This window comes from Coregonus lavaretus (genome assembly GCF_964263955.1).
Source record: "Coregonus lavaretus genome assembly, chromosome: 37".
NCBI classification, from domain to species: domain Eukaryota; kingdom Metazoa; phylum Chordata; class Actinopteri; order Salmoniformes; family Salmonidae; genus Coregonus; species Coregonus lavaretus.
The window spans coordinates 23,614,177-23,633,917 of NC_140024.1; the positions used below are offsets into that span (position 1 = coordinate 23,614,177).

Here is a 19,741-nt window from a genome sequence, read left to right on the forward strand (position 1 = left end):
CTGCTCAAATGAACAGAAAACCTGGTTTAAAAGAAATGATAAAGCATCACCTCACGGCACAACACCTCTCCCCTATTTGACCTAGATAGTTTGTGCGTGTTTGTATTGATATGTAGGCTACGTGTGCCTTTTTAAAATGGATGTAGTTCTGTCCTTGAGCTATTCTTGGCTATTAATGTTCTGTATTGTTCATGTTTTGTGTGGACCACATGCTTTAGCAACCGCTAATGGGGATCCTAATAAAATACCAAATACCAAATCAGGAAATTGTTTGAACCCTTCTGCCCGACGTTAAAGATGACATACCAAATATTTGATCTCTGACCTGAGGAACCCTGGCTCTAAACGGAGACTGTCTGCCTCCCAAATGGCACTCTTTTCCCTTTAGCCCCCCTGGTCAAAATAGGTGCACTATAAAGGGAATAGGGTACCATTTGAGAGGAATCCTGTGTGTGTGTGTTTTGATTAGACGAGGCAGAGATTCTGAACATGCCTGACGTGTGTGACATTCCAACAGAATGCCGCCAAGCAAGCTGCAGCTGCAGCCACCCAGACCATCGCTGCCTCCCAGAATGCAGCAGCCTCCAACAAGAACACCGCCGCTCACCAGAAACTGGTGCAGAGCTGCAAGGTGCTGGGAATATGTCTCTTAATGCTTGCATTGAACAATTTCTATGCCTACTGTATTTATACAGCTATAATGGTGCTACTGACTACAGCTATATAGAAACTGTGGTTGAATACAGTACTGTATGTGTGTTGACTGTTTGCGTATGTGTGCGGCTCTCTAGGCCGTGGCAGACCACATTCCCCGGCTGGTCCAGGGGGTGAGGGGCAGCCAGGTCCAGCCTGAAGACCTCAGTACCCAGCTAGCCCTCATCATCGCCAGCCAGAACTTCCTACAGGTACACCCCCGGTGCTTGTCTGGCTCCTAATCTCACTACACATAGAATGAAGGAATCTCAATATATTGTACAGTGCTGATATGTGTGTGTGCTTGAAAGCTTCTAAATGTATATTATTGATGATGATGATGTCTAATACATGGGCAGGGCTGTGTTTGGTAGTCATAATAGATTCAAATAAAGACATATATTCTCTGGTACAAAACCTAATCTTCTAGGGATGATTTTGACATTTCTCTTCCTGTTTCTCCCATGACAGCCTGGCAGTAAGATGGTGACATCAGCGAAGTCATCTGTTCCCACGGTGATGGACCAGGCCGCTGCTATGCAGCTGGGTCAATGTGCCAAGAACTTGGCCACCAGCCTGGCAGAGCTCAGAACCGCAGCACAGAAGGTACACACACACACACACACACTTAAGTCATACCTGTCACTCACCTCTGTCACTTTGTGATGGTACATATCCCCTGTTAAGACTAGCCAGCTTCTGATGGACTCTGACACTAAATACCAGCTCAGATGGGTTAAAAGCTGTCAGTCTAGAATGACTAATTCAATGGTCTGCTCTCTCCCTGTGCTCTTTAGGCCCACGAAGCCTGCGGCCCCATGGAGATCCACTCAGCTCTCACAGCCGTCCAGACTCTGAAGACTGAGCTCCAAGACGCCAAGATGGCTGCCATAGAAAGGCAGCTGAAACCACTACCTGGAGAATCGGTCAGGGAAATCTGATGATTCATTGAATTAATCAACGTCTTTCATTACTTCTAGTGATTACTCTTTCATCCATTGCTGAGTCTGTTTGTCTGGGTGTCTGATGTACTGTGTGCTGTTCTCTCTGCAGTTGGAGAAGTGTGCTCAGGACCTGGGCAGCACCTCCAAGTCCGTGGGATCCTCCATGGCTCAGCTGCTCACCTGTGCTGCACAGGGCAACGAACACTACACAGGTACTGTACTACTGCCCTGGGGCTCCCAATCTAATGAGAGCAATACAGCTAAATAACAAAGTCATTAGCACCACCAGGATTTGTCTATAATAGTATATTTCACATTTCACTTTTACTACATATTTTGTTGTCTACAATGTTACTAAAAGCTTCAACATATTTTGAAGCTTCAAGGTCAGTAGAGATAGTTAGATTCAGCCTTTACTCTCTGGAAACTAGCACAAAGACTAAAGCAAAAAAAACTTCCCCTGCTTCAGTAGATGTGACATTCCATCAGTAAGCTTGTCTAGATGAATGGGGTAATGCAAGCTGATTCAATTTACTAGATTCCTCCCCAATGTGTTGTGTTGAAGCTGAAATGTCCCATTCCCTTGTTGAGGCAGTCAGCAGTTTAGACCTTATTAAACTAAACCAGAGGCTCTCGCTGCCTGGTATAGCACGCTGTCAACATGAGAGGGCGATGGATATCGGAGGTCATAAAATGCATTTATTAAGGCTTAATTCAATGTTCTGAATGTATTTGGATGTTCGACGCATCTGAATGTAAGAAGTCCTTTTCATTCAATTGCTGTGTGATACATCTGAGACATGATTACCTTAAGCTACATTTTAAGATTCAAATCAAATTTTATTTGTTACATGTTCCGTAAACAACAAGGGTAGACTAACAGTGAAATGCTTACTTACGGGGCCTTCCCAACAATGCAGAGAGAAAAATATAGAAAAAAATAAGAACACAAGGAATACATACACAATGAGTAACAATAACTTGGCTATATACACGGGGTACCAGTACCGAGTCGATGTGCAGGGGTACAAAGTACGATTTAGTGCAAAGAGGGTCATTGCCGATGTCCGGGTAGCTATTTGGTTAATTATTTAGTAGTCTTATGGCTTGGGAGTAGAAGCTGTTCGGGGTCCTGTTGGTTCCAGATGCATCGGTACCGCTTGCCGTGCGGCAGAAGAGAGAACTTGCCGTGCGGCAGAAGAGAGCTACTTGCAGCATATGCTTATTCCGTAATAACTCTTCTTTGTTTGTAACATTCCTAACCCTACTCACCATTTGTATATTTGCCTCCAGGGGTAGCAGCCAGAGAGACAGCCCAGGCCCTGAAGACTCTAGCCCAGGCAGCAAGGGGTGTGGCAGCCTCTACCACCAACCCTCAGGCAGCGGCGGCCATGTTGGATTCAGCCCGTGATGTTATGGAAGGCTCTGCCATGCTGATCCACGAGGCCAAGCAGGCCCTGGTCTCCCCCGGCGACGCAGAGAGCCAGCAGAGGCTAGCCCAGGTGAGTGGGGGACTTCAGTACAATAACGTGCAGAGCATCCATATAGGGATGAAGCTACTGGATATCTCTATAAAAGGCTCTGCTATGTGTATGTATATGGCTCTGCTAATGTCCATATTTTCCATCTGTTCAGTCTTGTTGTATAATTGTGCTCTGTCTGAATGGAGTGGACTGTGGTTGGTGCCTTTTTAGTTACAGAACCAAAGGGCTACTTGTGTTTTAATGTCACCACTTTTATTCAGAAAGTCTTGGCTTGTGTTACAGTGAAGGCCAAGTGAGAGGCAACTATTTTTATTGGAGTGCTTCCACAGATCACTTCTCACACTACAGTACCTGGTTGTGAATAATAAAATGATTAACTTTTCATAGACAAATAATAGTTTACGTTTTATCAGCCCAGCTGAACATAACATTGATCACCTGTCAAACACAGTGAGGTATTCCTCCTCCTGCTGCTGTAGAAGGAGATGTACAGCCTTAAGCACACATCAAATATGAATGCATAGTCCTCCCCATATATCCTTCCCACCAGATGAATAAATGATGCATCTATAGATGGAGATAAAGAGACAGACTGGACAAAGTATTGTGGTGTTTGTTCTGTTCCTTTGCAAATGAGAGAGAAATAGGGCCCATTTTACATGGTGTCTAAGATCGCTTTGGTTTTGAATGGAATCCAATGAATGGAATCCAATTAAATCAACTGTGTGTGAGTCCTTGAATTCCTCTTTGGATGATTAACTCTTTCAAATCTGACTAAATAAAAGGCTTCAATTGTGTCCATTTGTATATTTTCAGGTAGTCCTAGTTGTGCATTCAGTAATCCTTTCAGCAGCACGACTCATGTTCTGCTGCTAGGCCCCACAGGGACACAGACATATTGGTTGGCATATGTTCTGTTGGAAACAGAAGTGCAAATTAGTAACATCAATTACTCCGCTATGCTTCTTGGCTCATTAGCATTTTAAGATTGTGATTGCAGCTCAACAACGTCACTGCTGTGGAAAACACCTCAGTTCACGCACAAATGATCACACTTGACACACACGCAAGCGCGCGCACACACGTACACTCGTGCTCACACACACCTGTTCTCTCTGTTTCAGGTGGCCAAGGCTGTGTCCCACTCTCTGAATAACTGTGTCAACTGCCTGCCTGGTCAGAAAGATGTGGACATGGCCCTCAGGAACATTGGAGAGGCCAGCAAGAAACTGCTGGGAGAAACGGTGAGTTCTACACTTCCTTAAGTAAAGATGAGTTTATTGAATAAACATTCACGTAAAGCCACTGATTACCCCAGAGTTAATCACCCATTTATGGATTTAAAACTGCTGCTAGGTCTAACACTTATCTAATGTTTTTACACCAAACATATATTTATTGCACCACAACCTAAACACTGATTCGCTATGCCTGTCTTTCTGTTGTCTCTCTCTGTTTTTCTCTATCTCTTATCTTTCTCTCTCTCTCTCTCTCTCTCTCTGTAGCTCCCTCCATCCACCAAGTCGTTCCAGGAGGCCCAGAGCGAGCTGAACCAGACGGCAGCAGATCTGAACCAATCAGCAGGAGACGTGGTCCACGCCTCCCGTGGCTCCAGCACCCAGCTCGCAGACGCTTCTGGGAAGTTCAGCGAAGACTTTGATGAGTTCTTGGATGCCGGCATTGAGATGGCTGGGCACACCCAGGTGCAGTCACAGTGCTCTGTCTGTGTGGTACTGAACCTGGAAAATGTTCATTAGGGCACACAATAGTAATGGAAAACCAAAATGTGCATTTCTTATTGACAAGTTCATATAGTACCTCCCTGTTCCACTCAGTTCATATAGTACCTCCCTGTTCCACTCAGTTCATATAGTACCTCCCTGTTCCACTCAGTTCATATAGTACCTCCCCGTTCCACTCAGTTCATATAGTACCTCCCTGTTCCACTCAGTTCATATAGTACCTCCCTGTTCCACTCAGTTCATATAGTACCTCCCCGTTCCACTCAGTTCATATACACTGCTCAAAAAAATAAAGGGAACACTTAAACAACACAATGTAACTCCAAGACAATCACACTTCTGTGAAATCAAACTGTCCACTTAGGAAGCAACACTGATTGACAATACATTTCACATGCTGTTGTGCAAATGGAATAGACAACAGGTGGAAATTATAGGCAATTAGCAAGACACCTCCAATAAAGAAGTGGTTCTGCAGGTGGTGACCACAGACCACTTCTCAGTTCCTATGCTTCCTGGCTGATGTTTTGGTCACTTTTGGATGCTGGTGGTGCTTTCACTCTAGTGGTAGCATGAGATGGAGTCTACAACCCACACAAGTGGCTCAGGTAGTGCAGCTCATCCAGGATGGCACATCAATGCGAGCTGTGGCAAGAAGGTTTGCTGTGTCTGTCAGCGTAGTGTCCAGAGCATGGAGGCGCTACCAGGAGACAGGCCAGTACATCAGGAGACGTGGAGGAGGCCGTAGGAGGGCAACAACCCAGCAGCAGGACCGCTACCTCCGCCTTTGTGCAAGGAGGAGCAGGAGGAGCACTGCCAGAGCCCTGCAAAATGACCTCCAGCAGGCCACAAATGTGCATGTGTCTGCTCAAACGGTCAGAAACAGACTCCATGAGGGTGGTATGAGGGCCCGACGTCCACAGGTGGGGGTTGTGCTTACAGCCTAACACCGTGCAGGACGTTTGGCATTTGCCAGAGAACACCAAGATTGGCAAATTCGCCACTGGCGCCCTGTGCTCTTCACAGATGAAAGCAGGTTCACACTGAGCACATGTGACAGACATGACAGAGTCTGGAGACGCCGTGGAGAACGTTCTGCTGCCTGCAACATCCTCCAGCATGACCGGTTTGGCGGTGGGTCAGTCATGGTGTGGGGTGGCATTTCTTTGGGGGGCCGCACAGCCCTCCATGTGCTCGCCAGAGGTAGCCTGACTGCCATTAGGTACCGAGATGAGATCCTCAGACCCCTTGTGAGACCATATGCTGGTGCGGTTGGCCCTGGGTTCCTCCTAATGCAAGACAATGCTAGACCTCATGTGGCTGGAGTGTGTCAGCAGTTCCTGCAAGAGGAAGGAATTGATGCTATGGACTGGCCCGCCCGTTCCCCAGACCTGAATCCAATTGAGCACATCTGGGACATCATGTCTCGCTCCATCCACCAACGCCACGTTGCACCACAGACTGTCCAGGAGTTGGCGGATGCTTTAGTCCAGGTCTGGGAGGAGATCTCTCTGGAGACCATCCGCCACCTCATCAGGAGCATGCCCAGGCGTTGTAGGGAGGTCATACAGGCACGTGGAGGCCACACACACTACTGAGCCTCATTTTGACTTGTTTTAAGGACATTACATCAAAGTTGGATCAGCCTGTAGTGTGGTTTTCCACTTTAATTTTGAGGGTGACTCCAAATCCAGACCTCCATGGGTTGATACATTTGATTTCCATTGATAATTTTTGTGTGATTTTGTTGTCAGCACATTCAACTATGTAAAGAAAAAAGTATTTAACAATATTATTTCATTCATTCAGATCTAGGATGTGTTGTTTAAGTGTTCCCTTTATTTTTTTTAGCAGTGTAGTACCTCCCCGTTCCACTCAGTTCATATAGTACCTCCCTGTTCCACTCAGTTCATATAGTACCTCCCTGTTCCACTCAGTTCATATAGTACCTCCCCGTTCCACTCAGTTCATATAGTACCTCCCCGTTCCACTCAGTTCATATAGTACCTCCCCGTTCCACTCAGTTCATATAGTACCTCCCCGTTCCACTCAGTTCATATAGTACCTCCCCGTTCCACTCAGTTCATATAGTACCTCCCCGTTCCACTCAGTTCATATAGTACCTCCCCGTTCCACTCAGTTCATATAGTACCTCCCCGTTCCACTCAGTTCATATAGTACCTCCCAGTTCCACTCAGTTTCTGAGAAATATATATGTTTTGTTCCGTGCCTACTGAACACGACTGAGGCACCACACAGGAGTTTTTGTGTGACTGTAATTTATTTACGTAATCCTTTTGGATATAAGGCCCTACTGTACTGTACAATTGATCAAGCTGATATGATGGAAAATGCAGGGTGAAAAGTTCCCCAATTGGCCTCAAAAGACATAGCTTGGCCAACCATCAGTCAATCTATTTGTTGATTAACTTTCTTCATAGATACAGAATATTTAATTTAATTGCCTCAGAGTGGCGGTCAGTTAAATTTAGTCTAAATAAGATGACAGTTGAAGGTCTTGTCCGGGCTGCCTTGCTGATGAGGAAGGAGTAAATCTTAGTGGCATGACACCGATTACCAAATCAGACCCAGGTGACTGCAGGGACTGCCAGCAACAGAGTTGGAACCATAGCATCTATGTTTAGATCAGAGTTTGAGGGGAACAATGGACATGTTAAGAATGGAGTAGCTAGAGAATAACAGAGGTACCGTTCTCCTATTAATCTGACTGATGTTTTGTACCAGGACCAGGGTAGGGATAGTCACATTTTCTAGTTGTTTCAGCATTGATTAGCGCTATACAGCCGTGTCATTGCTCTGAGGAGATGATCTGTCTACAAAAATGGATCAGTTACTAGGCAGATTTGGGTTCATTTAGCCCCTCTAAAAGGTTAGCAACATTTCTGTCTGACTTTTATATACGATTGAGTTACAACTAGTGTTCAGGACTTCTAATAATTGGTGATTTTACTGTGGATGTTGTAGAGGAAAGATGACCAGATCCAGGTGATAGGCAACCTGAAGAACATCTCCATGGCTTCCAGCAAGCTGCTCCTGGCAGCCAAGTCTCTGTCTGTAGACCCTGGGGCGGCTAACGCCAAGAACCTTCTGGCTGCTGCTGCAAGGTACCTACCATACACTACCCTCTATGTGGGCTCTCAAAATACCACACCTGTTGATTGGTTATTTATTATGTCATGTTTGATTTAGAACAAGAGATTTTCCACCAACAGTTCATTCAACGTTTGCAATGTGTTACAATAAACTTATGCCAGGGCCAAAGCAATGGGAGGTTTCACTGTGCCTAAGGAAGGGGCAAGGCTTTTGATGTGACACACATGCGCTCCTCACTCTCACACCTCCAGTATAGCTCCACTTCACAGCAGAAATGTCCTCCTAGGTGGTAGATGAAGTGCTGTCTCCCTTCAGGCTTGTGGAGGCTGTTAATTTCCTGTCTGGTAATTGGAAGTTTAAGAGGGAGGGAGGGAGGTGTGACTGAAATGTTTGACTGGCTCACTGAAGAGAGAGAGAAGGAGGGATGAGGAAGGGGGGAGAGACCAGAGGGACCCAGTGCACCTTATTAGATTTGGAACCAATGGAGCCTGGGACCTTGTGTTTGTGTAATGGAGCTGAACGCTGGTCTAAGTGCCTCTCATTTTGAACTTTTCCTCTCTCTCTCTCGCTCTCGCTCTCACTCTCTCTCGCTCCTTTCCCTCCCATCTTGTGTTTCAGAGCAGTGACAGAGAGCATTAACCAGCTAATCACACTGGCCACTCAGCAGGCCCCGGGACAGAAAGAGTGTGACAATGCCTTACGAGAGCTGGAGGTACCATCAACATCAACAACTTACATCAATAACATTAGCTTTACTGATAACAGCTGCAGTCATAGTGGTGGTAGCAGGAGTGTTAGTTGGAGCAGTAATGGTGTTAGTAAAAGCAGTGTCATCTGTTGCAGCCTTTGTTGTTATGAGAGATGGGATAATAGCATCATTAAAGTGGGTTATGTTTAAATGTTGAATAGTATAGATTGTGGGAGTGCTCCAGGACAATGTTTACTCCCTAATAATGATCTTTCTGTTTTCATGTAGCTCATTTAATTTAATCTATAATGGGTTTCTCTGGTTTTAGTTAAATTAGCCAGTTCCCTTCTCTAGATTTTAAGAGATGTTTTCCCTCTCCTCTCAGGCGGTGAAAGGAATGCTGGCCAACCCCAACGAGCCAGTCAGCGACCTCTCCTACTTCGACTGCATCGAGAGCGTCATGGAGAACTCCAAGGTAGGGAGGGCCACGACCCTGAGCGCTGCTGAACGAGCAAACATAACCACAACCTCCAGACAGATGGAAAGGAGGAGAGGTGGAGAGATGGGAGGGCGAGGGGAGAAAGAGCGGTGACCTGCCTGGCTGAGGAATGCAACAGCTTAACTTCTAATCCCTCCCTTTCTTCTCCTGCTCTCTTCCTCTGTTCCCCCTGTTCTTTCAGGTCCTGGGAGAGTCCATGGCTGGCATTTCTCAGAACTGTAAAACCGGGGACGTGCCAGCGTTTGGGGACTGTGTGGGAGTGGCCTCCAAGGCCCTGTGTGGGCTCACTGAGGCTGCAGGACAGGTGAGGACACATGCGACTAAGTATCTGCTCTGGACCTACCAGACATACTGTGTGTCATCATCATGTGTGAATATGTGAGCACCCTATGTGTGCTCTCTGCTTGAGCTAGGGAGTGCTGTGCTGTTTTTCCACTACTGACCATTTCAGGGTTTTCCCTTACTACATCAATATACCACACATGAGTTGGCTTTGTCCATCTGTGGGTAGACCAGATGGTGTCTTCAGTAAAAAGCTGCTATTTTATAACATTCTAGCCTACCTGTTTTCTGCTACTATGAGACCCACGTCTGGTGCCACAGTGTGTTGATATCTCTCCTCCTCTCCTCAGGCCTCCTACCTGGTGGGCGTGTCTGACCCCAACAGTCAGGCAGGGCATCAGGGATTGGTCGACCCCATCCAGTTTGCACGAGCCAATCAGGCGATCCAGATGGCCTGTCAGAACCTGGTGGATCCGGACAGCAGCCCCTCACAGGTCAGTTGGGACATAATAACACAGGTTTGTTTGGTTTTGTTTGTTTACTAACTAGTCAGGTTTGGTTGATATGAAGAGCCTATTGAAATGAGATGTTTATGAGCAATCAGCTGCTCCCTTTGTCATGTTTACCTCTTGTCATCTACTTTAGAAAAATCATCACTAGCTGCTGATTTGTTGTTGTCCTTCATCTGATGTGTTATGATTTGTCTGTCTAGACACCCGGGTTGCCTCCCACCACGTACCAATGTTCCGGTTTAGGGTATGGCTTTCTGAGACTATGTTATGGTGGGTTTTTCCAGGTGCTGTCGTCTGCCACCATCGTAGCGAAGCACACGTCAGCTCTGTGCAACGCCTGTCGCCTGGCCTCCTCCAAGACGGCCAACCCCACAGCCAAGAGGCACTTTGTCCAGTCTGCCAAGGAGGTGGCCAACAGCACAGCCAACCTGGTTAAAACTATAAAGGTAAGATTGCGGACTCCAATTAGTTTTTTTTTAACTGACAGACTGGCCCATTATGTGTGTATTTCTATGTTTCTTAATGTCTTTCTCTCTAGGCTCTGGATGGGGATTTCTCTCAGGAGAACAGGAACACGTGTCTGGTGGCGACAGCTCCACTCATAGAGGCTGTTGAGAACCTCACAGCGTTTGCGTCTAATCCAGAGTTTGCCAGCGTCCCTGCTCAGATCAGCAATGAGGTATGACTGTACAGACTTCTGGCCATTTCTAAACATGGTACTCCGTTCAACTTGTGTGAAAGTTGAAACCTTATATTGAACTCTGTGAGACAAACTGCAATGACATTGTGGGTGTAGAAAACGTTTACGTTAAACAGTTTATTTTTCATGGTTGTCATGGAGATGTTCATCTTTCGTTTGTTTATGTGCAGGGCTCTGCTGCTCAGGAGCCCATCCTCCAATCAGCTCGCTCCATGCTGGACAGCTCCACCCACCTGCTGAAGACTGCACGTTCACTGGTTATTAACCCCAAAGACCCGCCCACCTGGTCAGTCCTGGCTGGCCACTCTCGGACTGTGTCCGACTCCATCAAAGGTCTCATCACGGCCATCAGGTTAGTACAGTGACAGCACTGCACCTCTTAATGGCCTGGACATAGACATCTGTTAGAACTCATTAAGTTATGATACAGAGCTATAATAACCTTCAGAGGGTTGGACAAGACCATAATGTACATCCTTGATCTCTGATTGGCTGATTTGGCTCGAAGGCTATTGATTGGCTTACTCAAGGTTTGTCAAAATTGACCATCTCTCAAGATCTCTATGATCCTGTCGTATGCCTGATAGCTAATAAAAAGCATGAGCTGGCGTACACCCAGAGACCATTATTTAGTGTAGAGGTGCTGACTAACGGTGAATAAACTGTAAGCTATAAAAACAGAGAGTCTCCATATGTATAACCTCCCAGTAATTTATTGGGTAATAAAACACCAACGTTTCGGCATCACCCTGAAGAAGGCACTGTAGGTTATACATATGGAGACTCTCTTTGTTTTTATAGGATACCTGAAAGCTGACATATTTATTCCTCTTTTCCTCTCTATTCCCTGTTTCTCTCTCTCCTCCTCTCAGGGACAAGGCTCCAGGCCAGAGGGAGTGTGACTACTCCATAGATAACATCAACAGATGTATTCGGAACATTGAGCAGGCCTCGCTAGCCGCAGTCAGCCAGAACCTGGCCAGCAGGGATGACATCTCACTGGAGGTACTGATCACTAATGAGACACTGCACACTCTGCTGATGCACAGGCAACCCCCCTCTCTCTCTTGCTTTCTCTCGCTCTCTCGTTCTCCATCCTTCTCTCCCTTTACCTATCTCTCTCTCAATCTCTCTGTCCATTAGTGGGCTACAGATCTTTGATTTTAATGAAGTTAAAAGCAGTTTGGACAGGGAGTGTCAGAACTTGCCTTGCATAATGATCAATGTTGAGATTTGATTATTTTACTCTGGCCAATCCCATCAGGCCTTGCAAGAGCAGCTGTCGTCCACAGTGCAAGAGATTGGCTACCTGATCGACCCAATATCTACAGCCGCCAGAGGGGAGGCTGCCCAACTAGGACACAAGGTAACTAGTTGCAGCATCATCACTGTTACCAATACTAGGTCCAAATCACCTTGTCAGGTGCAGTCAATGGCTGCATTCCAAGGTGTGTTTTATTTTTTGCAGTTGTGCTACACATCCCAGAAGATCACTAAACACTTCTCCAGGTGTTGCGAGATCTTGTAATCTGCAGCGCAGCTGCAAAAAATGACAACCCCCACCTGAACATTGTGACTGCAATACACATGCTTGACTGCAATAAATGACGATCTGGAACGCAACAATAGTCAGTCTAACACATTAACCTTGACCCCTGTCTTTCCCAGGTGACCCAGCTGGCAGGCTACTTTGAGCCTCTGATCATGGCGTCGGTGGGCGTGGCATCCAAGCTGCAGGACCACCAGCAGCAGATGACCTTCCTGGACCAGACTAAGACCATGGCAGAGTCCGCCCTGCAGATGATCTACGCAGCCAAGGAGGGCGGAGGAAACCCCAAGGTATGGGTAAATATGGGCAATATGGCCAAAATGTCATGTCACAATATTTTTCTAATTTATGATGGTATTTTAAAGTATCTGAATAACACAAGTTCTAAATATGTTTTATTAGTAGTGCATGCCCCTAGGATGGCAACAAATGAATTATAAGTGTTTTTAATGGGCTTTCTCCATTCTAATTGTTTTATACTTAAGTAGGACAAAACTGACAGTGAAGTAGTCCAACTTTTCATTTATTTAGCACTGTATCAACCTATCATCATAGACCGTATTGTAAAAATCCATACCGGTATGTGGATCCATACCAGTCTACCTTAAAATACGAAACATGGCTCAGCCCTACCCCAGGGTGAACCACCACAGGAGTTTGGGTCTTTGAAAATAACGCTATGTAAAACCTCCCATCATTACACATTACAACAACTTTAATTGATTGGATTTATAAATTGCTCAAAGTGCTTTACAACACAAGGGGGAAACTCACCTCATCTTTATTGATTATGCAATATAACCTAAGCAATTGCTTAGAACTAATACATCTATTGTTTGAACAATAATTAATAATATATAGACTTTTCTAAATGTAACCTTGGAAGTGAAGACTAGTAGTCTAACCTATGTCTCTGTCTGTATGAAGGCTTCCCATACCCATGATGCCATAGCGGAGGCTGCTCAGCTGATGAGGGAGGCGGTGGATGACATCATGGTGACCCTGAACGAGGCTGCCAGTGAAGGGGGTATGGTGGGAGGCATGGTGGACTCCATCGCTGAGGCCATGGGCAGGGTGAGTTGGGGTGACGGAGGGCAGGATGAGTGGGGTGTGGGGGGCATGGTGGATTCTATCGATGAGGCCATGGGCAGGGTGTGTTGGGGTGACGGAGGGCAGGATGAGTGGGGTGTGGGGGGCATGGTGGATTCTATCGATGAGGCCATGGGCAGGGTGAGTTGGGGTGACGGAGGGCAGGATCAATGGGGTGTGGGGGGCATGGTGGACTCCATCGCTCAGGCCATGGGCAGGGTGTGTTGGGGTGACGGAGGGCAGGATGAGTGGGGTGTGGGGGGCATGGTGGACTCCATCGCTGAGGCCATGGGCAGGGTGAGAGGAAGACGCAGCAACACAGCTCCGTGTCAACATACTATTGTAAGACTGGCAATGAGAAGGATAGAGAGTGCTTTTGCCATTATTGTAAATAATCAATATCCTTGGCTGTGTAGGAAGAGGAAGCCTTGAATGTTAAAACAGCTTGTTGCATCTCTCTCTTTCTCTTTCTTCCTGTCCCTTCTCTATCTCGATCTCTCTCTCTCTGAACAAGTGCTCTGGGCAAGCTGTAGAATCTCAGACGTGCTGTGTTTTGTCTCCAATTCGATCTGCATCTATGCTGCGGTTTATGTCGTGAATCAAATCAAATTTTATTGGCCACATGCGCCAAATACAACAGGTGCAGACATTACAGTGAAATGCTTACTTACAGCCCTTAACCAACAGTGCATTTATTTTTTATAAAAAAGTAGAATAAAACAACAAAAAAGTGTTGAGGAAAAAGAGAGCAGAAGTAAAATAAAATAACAGTAGGGAGGCTATATATACAGGGGGGTACTGATGCAGAGTCAATGTGCGGGGGCGCCGGCTAGTTGAGGTAGTTGAAGTAATATGTACATGTGGGTAGAGTTAAAGTGACTATGCATAAATAATTAACAGAGTAGCAGCAGCGTAAAAAGATGGGGTGGGGGGGGGCAGTGAAAATAGTCCGGGTAGCCATGATTAGCTGTTCAGGAGTCTTATGGCTTGGGGGTAGAAGCTGTTGAGAAGTCTTTTGGACCTAGACTTGGCACTCCGGTACTGCTTGCCGTGCGGTAGCAGAGAGAACAGTCTATGACTAGGGTGGCTGGAGTCTTTGACAATTTTGAGGGCCTTCCTCTGCCTGGTATAGAGGTCCTGGATGGCAGGAAGCTTGGCCCCAGTGATGTACTGGGCCGTACGCACTACCCTCTGTAGTGCCTTGCGGTCGGAGGCCAAGCAGTTGCCATACCAGGCGGTGATGCAACCAGTCAGGATGCTCTCGATGGTGCAGCTGTAGAATTTTTTGAGGATCTGAGGACCCATGCCAAATCTTTTCAGTCTCCTGAGGGGGAATAGGCTTTGTCGTGCCCTCTTCACGACTGTCTTGGTGTGTTTGGACCATGATAGTTCGTTGGTGATGTGGACACCAAGGAACTTGAAGCTCTCAACCTGTTCAACTACAGCCCCGTCGATGAGAATGGGGGCGTGCTCAGTCCTCTTTTTTTCCCTGTAGTCCACAATCATCTCCTTTGTCTTGGTCACGTTGAGGGAGAGGTTGTTATCCTGGCACCACACGGCCAGGTCTCTGACCTCCTCCCTATAGGCTGTCTCATCGTTGTCGGTGATCAGGCCTACCACTGTTGTGTCGTCGGCAAACTTAATGATGGTGTTGGAGTCGTGCCAAGCCATGCAGTCATGGGTGAACAGGGAGTACAGGAGGGGACTGAGCACGCACCCCTGAGGGGCCCCCGTGTTGAGGATCAGTGTGGCAGATGTGTTATTACCTACCCTTACCACCTGGGGGCGGCCCGTCAGGAAGTCCAGGATCCAGTTGCAGAGGGAGGTGTTTAGTCCCAGGATCCTTAGCTTAGTGATGAGCTTTGAGGGCACTATGGTCTTGAATGCTGAGCTGTAGTCAATGAATAGCATTCTCACGTAGGTGTTCCTCTTGTCCAGGTGGGAAAGGGCAGTGTGGAGTGCAATAGAGATTGCATCATCTGTGGATCTGTTGGGGCGGTATGCAAATTGGAGTGGGTCTAGGGTTTCTGGGATAATGGTGTTGATGTGAGCCATGACCAGCCTTTCAAAGCACTTCATGGCTACAGACGTCAGTGCTACGGGTCGGTAGTCATTTAGGCAGGTTATCTTAGAGTCCTTGGGCACGGGGACTATGGTGGTCTGCTTGAAACATGTTGGTATTACAGACTCAGTCAGGGACATGTTGAAAATGTCAGTGAAGACACTTGCCAGTTCAAATCAAATCAAATCAAATCAAATTTTATTGGTCACATGCGCCGAATACAACAGGTGCAGACATTACAGTGAAATGCTTACTTACAGCCCTTAACCAACAGTGCATTTATTTTAAACAAAAAAGTAAGAATAAAACAACAACAAAAAAGTGTTGAGAAAAAAAGAGCAGAAGTAAAATAAAGTGACAGTAGGGAGGCTATATATACAGTAAAATAAAGTGACAGTAGGGAGGCTATATATACAGGGGGGTACCGTTGCATAGTCAATGTGCGGGGGCACCGGCTAGTTGAGGTAGTTGAGGTAATATGTACATGTGGGTAGAGTTAAAGTGACTATGCATAAATACTTAACAGAGTAGCAGCAGCGTAAAAAGGATGGGGTGGGGGGGCAGTGCAAATAGTCCGGGTAGCCATGATTAGCTGTTCAGGAGTCTTATGGCTTGGGGGTAGAAGCTGTTGAGAAGTCTTTTGGACCTAGACTTGGCACTCCGGTACCGCTTGCCGTGCGGTAGCAGAGAGAACAGTCTATGACTAGGGTGGCTGGAGTCTTTGACAATTTTGAGGGCCTTCCTCTGACACCGCCTGGTATAGAGGTCCTGGATGGCAGGGAGCTTTGCCCCAGTGATGTACTGGGCCGTACGCACTACCCTCTGTAGTGCCTTGCGGTCAGAGGCCAAGCAGTTGCCATACCAGGCGGTGATGCAACCAGTCAGGATGCTCTCGATGGTGCAGCTGTAGAATTTTTTGAGGATCTGAGGACCCATGCCAAATCTTTTTAGTCTCCTGAGGGGGAATAGGCTTTGTCGTGCCCTCTTCACGACTGTCTTGGTGTGTTTGGACCATGATAGTTCGTTGGTGATGTGGACACCAAGGAACTTGAAGCTCTCAACCTGTTCCACTACAGCCCCGTCGATGAGAATGGGGGCGTTCTCAGTCCTCTTTTTTTTCCTGTAGTTGGTCAGCACATGCTCGGAGTACACGTCCTGGTAATCCGTCTGGCCCTGCGGCCTTGTGAATGTTGACCTGCTTAAAAGTCTTACTCACATCGGCTACGGAGAGCATGATCACATAGTCATCCGGAACAGCTGGTGCTCTCATGCATGCTTCAGTGTTGCTTGCCTCGAAGTGAGCATAGAAGTGGTTTAGCTCGTCTGGAAGTCTTGTGTCACTGGGCAGCTCGCGGCTGTGCTTCCCTTTGTAGTCTGTAATAGTTTTCAAGCCCTGCCACATCCGACGAACGTCAGAGCCGGTGTAGTACGATTCAATCTTAGTCCTGTATTGACTCTTTGCCTGTTTGATGGTTCGTCGGAGGGCATAGCGGGATTTCTTATAAGCGTCCGGGTTAGAGTCCCGCTCCTTGAAAGCGGCAGCTCTACCCTTTTAGCTCAGTGCGGATGTTTCCTGTAATCCATGGCTCTTGGTTGGGGTATGTACGTACGGTCACTGTGGGGACGACATCATCGATGCTCTTATTGAATCATTAATGTACATTACTATGAACTCTAAGTAAGAATAAATGTGTCTGACTTGATTAAATGGGGATAATCTGTTGAGATAATTCACTGAGATGACAGCATTCTTTAATCTGCATTTGTAGTGGAGGTGAATTACAGGATATAACATTAGTGGATACCAATCAATCACTATTATCGTCAGTACACATTCCAGCGAGCTTGCCAGAAGCATCCATTTGGGAACCATTTCTATCTTACTCTGTGTTGATGTGGAACAGTGGCTGACATCGTAATGACAGGTGTCTAATTAGTGACAGTAGATTTACAGACTGATGCACATATTCTGTTGGGCTAATCATGGATTTAAATGTGCTAGGTGTGCATATTCATTATCAGATTATAAAGGTGGATGGATACTTTGCCAGGAAGACATTAGTAAGGCAGTATGTTAAAACAGATCAGTATGACAAGGGAGTTGATAATGCAGGTTGATTTAAGGGTTTTATGTTTGGTTGAATAAGGTTTGGTTTTTGGTTAGAATAAGGTTTTGTATGTTTGGTTGAATAAGGGTTAGCCTAATGTTTGGTTGAATAAGGATTAATACTTTTTTTTTTTGGGGGGGGGGGTTAGAATATGATTGTTTATTGTTTGATTGAATAAGAGTTAATTTTTGGTTAAATAGGGGTTGGTTTTTGTTTAGAATAAGGTTTTGTGTGTTTGGTTGAATAAGGGTTAGCCTAATGTTTGGTTGATTAAGGCTCGATTTTATGGGGGGGGTTAGAATGTTTTTTTAAATGTTTGAATAAGGGTTAATGTTAGGTTGAATAAGGCTTTTTCTATGTTTGTGTTTCCTCTCCTCAGCTGGACGAGGGGACTTCTCCTGAACCAGAAGGATCGTTTGTAGACTACCAGACTACCATGGTGAAATACTCCAAGGCCATCGCTGTCACCGCCCAGGAAATGGTAAATGGATTCAGACAGAAATATGTTTTAATTTTTGTTTTACTATTTATCTCTAGAGCAGTCAATCAATATAATTGTATTTATAAAGCCCTTTTTACGACAATATTTGTCACAAAGTGCTTTGCGGTAACATAGCCAACATTTTTTGAAAAAATTATCCAAACATGTCTTGTTTCAGGACTTGACTTAACCCCTTTTTCTCCCTGTGGACCACAGGTCATCCACAAACTTCTTCCAGCAGGCTCTGTGTTGTACAGTTTTCTCTATTACTTTCAAGGATTCAGGAAGTGTTAATGTTGACTGGTCTCTCTGCCCTCTAGATGACCAAGTCTGTGACGTGTCCAGAGGAGCTGGGGGGTCTGGCCTCTCAGGTGACCACAGACTACAGCCAGCTGGCCCTGCAGGGACGTCTTGCAGCGCACACTGCAGAACCCGAGGAGGTATCCAACCACTGCTGTCAATCCATCTATCCTTCCATCTATCCACCATCTTTATTGTCCCAATTTGACTACTATGTCACTCTAATCTGCTTTCTACTCAACAAACCTGGTACCAAATGTACAACCAGGGAGTATTCAAATACATCTTTATTTTGTCACCTTATTAGGTTAGCATGAAGTTATGTCTTGGGTTGATTGGTTTCTTCTATGCTGGTTCTGTCTCCCTCCAGATAGGTTTCCAGATCAAGACTCGTGTCCAGGAGCTGGGTCATGGCTGTATCTTCCTGGTGCAGAAGGCTGGAGCGCTGCAGATCACCCCCTCAGACAGCTACACCAAGAGAGAGCTCATCGAGTGTGCCCGCACCGTCACAGAGAAGGTACTGTACTGTAGGAGAGGTCTTCCATCCCAATAAAGTGTCACATACCTGGTTGACCATACACCTGATGTGGGATCAATTCCTTTTCAACTCCCATCAATTCAAGAAGTCAATTGGAATTTGAGTAATGAAAATAAAAATCTTCTTTGAAAATAAATACAATTTTGGGTTGTTGAATTGAATGTTGATTAATCTCTTGAATTGAAATAGAAATTGAACTTTAAAACGACTACATAATCTCTAGGCCTGCCTACAGGTTCACCACTGCAACTTTAAAGGAATGTCTAGTAGTATTTTAGAAACATCTGTAACACCATTACAGTTTTACTTTAGGGCCTCCGGTAGAGCCAGGGTCTCCAGTCAATCCTGTTTAATAATACATGATAAGTATTCCACTGGCACTAAATCAGTGCAGTGAAACATTGGGGTGTTGTAAAACAAAACAAAGAGCTGTCTAAAGGTACATACACCAATATTCTGCTTTTATGTATTCTGCTTTTATGCTGTTCTGCTTTTATGTATTCTGCTTTTATGCTGTTATCACAGATCATCCTTCGAAGAGGCAATGCTTTTCCAAGGACATTGCTAAAGTGTTTGTGTGAATGTGGTTGAATTTGATTGGTTCTGCTTTACATTTCCATGTAGGGAAATGGACAGATGTTCTCTCTCTGTCTCTCCGTGTGTGTCCTGTCAGATTGGCTGTTCCTCCCCTCTCATTTGCCTTGATTTCCATGGCTCTCAGCCTCTCACAGACCTAGGCTGCATCCCAAATAGCAGCCTATTCCCTATATAGTGCACTACTTTTGACCAGAGGCCTAAATAGGGAATCGGGTGCCATTTGGGAAGTAGCCCTAGTCATGCCCATCCATGCGTCTAGTTTGAAGCCTTTCCAACACCATTTGTTTGTATACTTGTGTGTGAAGAGAACTGAGCCTTGAAACGCAAGTAAATATATTTTCTATGTCATTGGGTTTGAG

The 19,741-nt window shown here is 45.9% G+C and overlaps 1 protein-coding gene across 1 annotated transcript in view; it reads left to right on the forward strand.

Annotated features, from left to right (window-relative positions):
- Positions 1–19,741, forward strand: part of LOC311111668 (talin-2) — a 115,650-nt gene that overhangs the window by 82,481 nt on the left and 13,428 nt on the right. Inside the window, exons 24-46 of the mRNA XM_084154457.1 lie at positions 518–631; positions 792–905; positions 1,165–1,299; positions 1,491–1,619; positions 1,747–1,849; positions 2,931–3,139; positions 4,246–4,365; positions 4,627–4,824; positions 7,849–7,988; positions 8,596–8,689; positions 9,051–9,140; positions 9,346–9,468; positions 9,797–9,940; positions 10,243–10,404; positions 10,497–10,637; positions 10,829–11,010; positions 11,531–11,663; positions 11,923–12,024; positions 12,327–12,497; positions 13,135–13,281; positions 17,846–17,947; positions 18,268–18,387; positions 18,618–18,764. Coding sequence (XP_084010583.1) covers positions 518–631; positions 792–905; positions 1,165–1,299; positions 1,491–1,619; positions 1,747–1,849; positions 2,931–3,139; positions 4,246–4,365; positions 4,627–4,824; positions 7,849–7,988; positions 8,596–8,689; positions 9,051–9,140; positions 9,346–9,468; positions 9,797–9,940; positions 10,243–10,404; positions 10,497–10,637; positions 10,829–11,010; positions 11,531–11,663; positions 11,923–12,024; positions 12,327–12,497; positions 13,135–13,281; positions 17,846–17,947; positions 18,268–18,387; positions 18,618–18,764 — 3,120 coding nt within the window. The remainder of the gene's footprint in view (positions 1–517; positions 632–791; positions 906–1,164; positions 1,300–1,490; positions 1,620–1,746; positions 1,850–2,930; positions 3,140–4,245; positions 4,366–4,626; positions 4,825–7,848; positions 7,989–8,595; positions 8,690–9,050; positions 9,141–9,345; positions 9,469–9,796; positions 9,941–10,242; positions 10,405–10,496; positions 10,638–10,828; positions 11,011–11,530; positions 11,664–11,922; positions 12,025–12,326; positions 12,498–13,134; positions 13,282–17,845; positions 17,948–18,267; positions 18,388–18,617; positions 18,765–19,741) is intronic.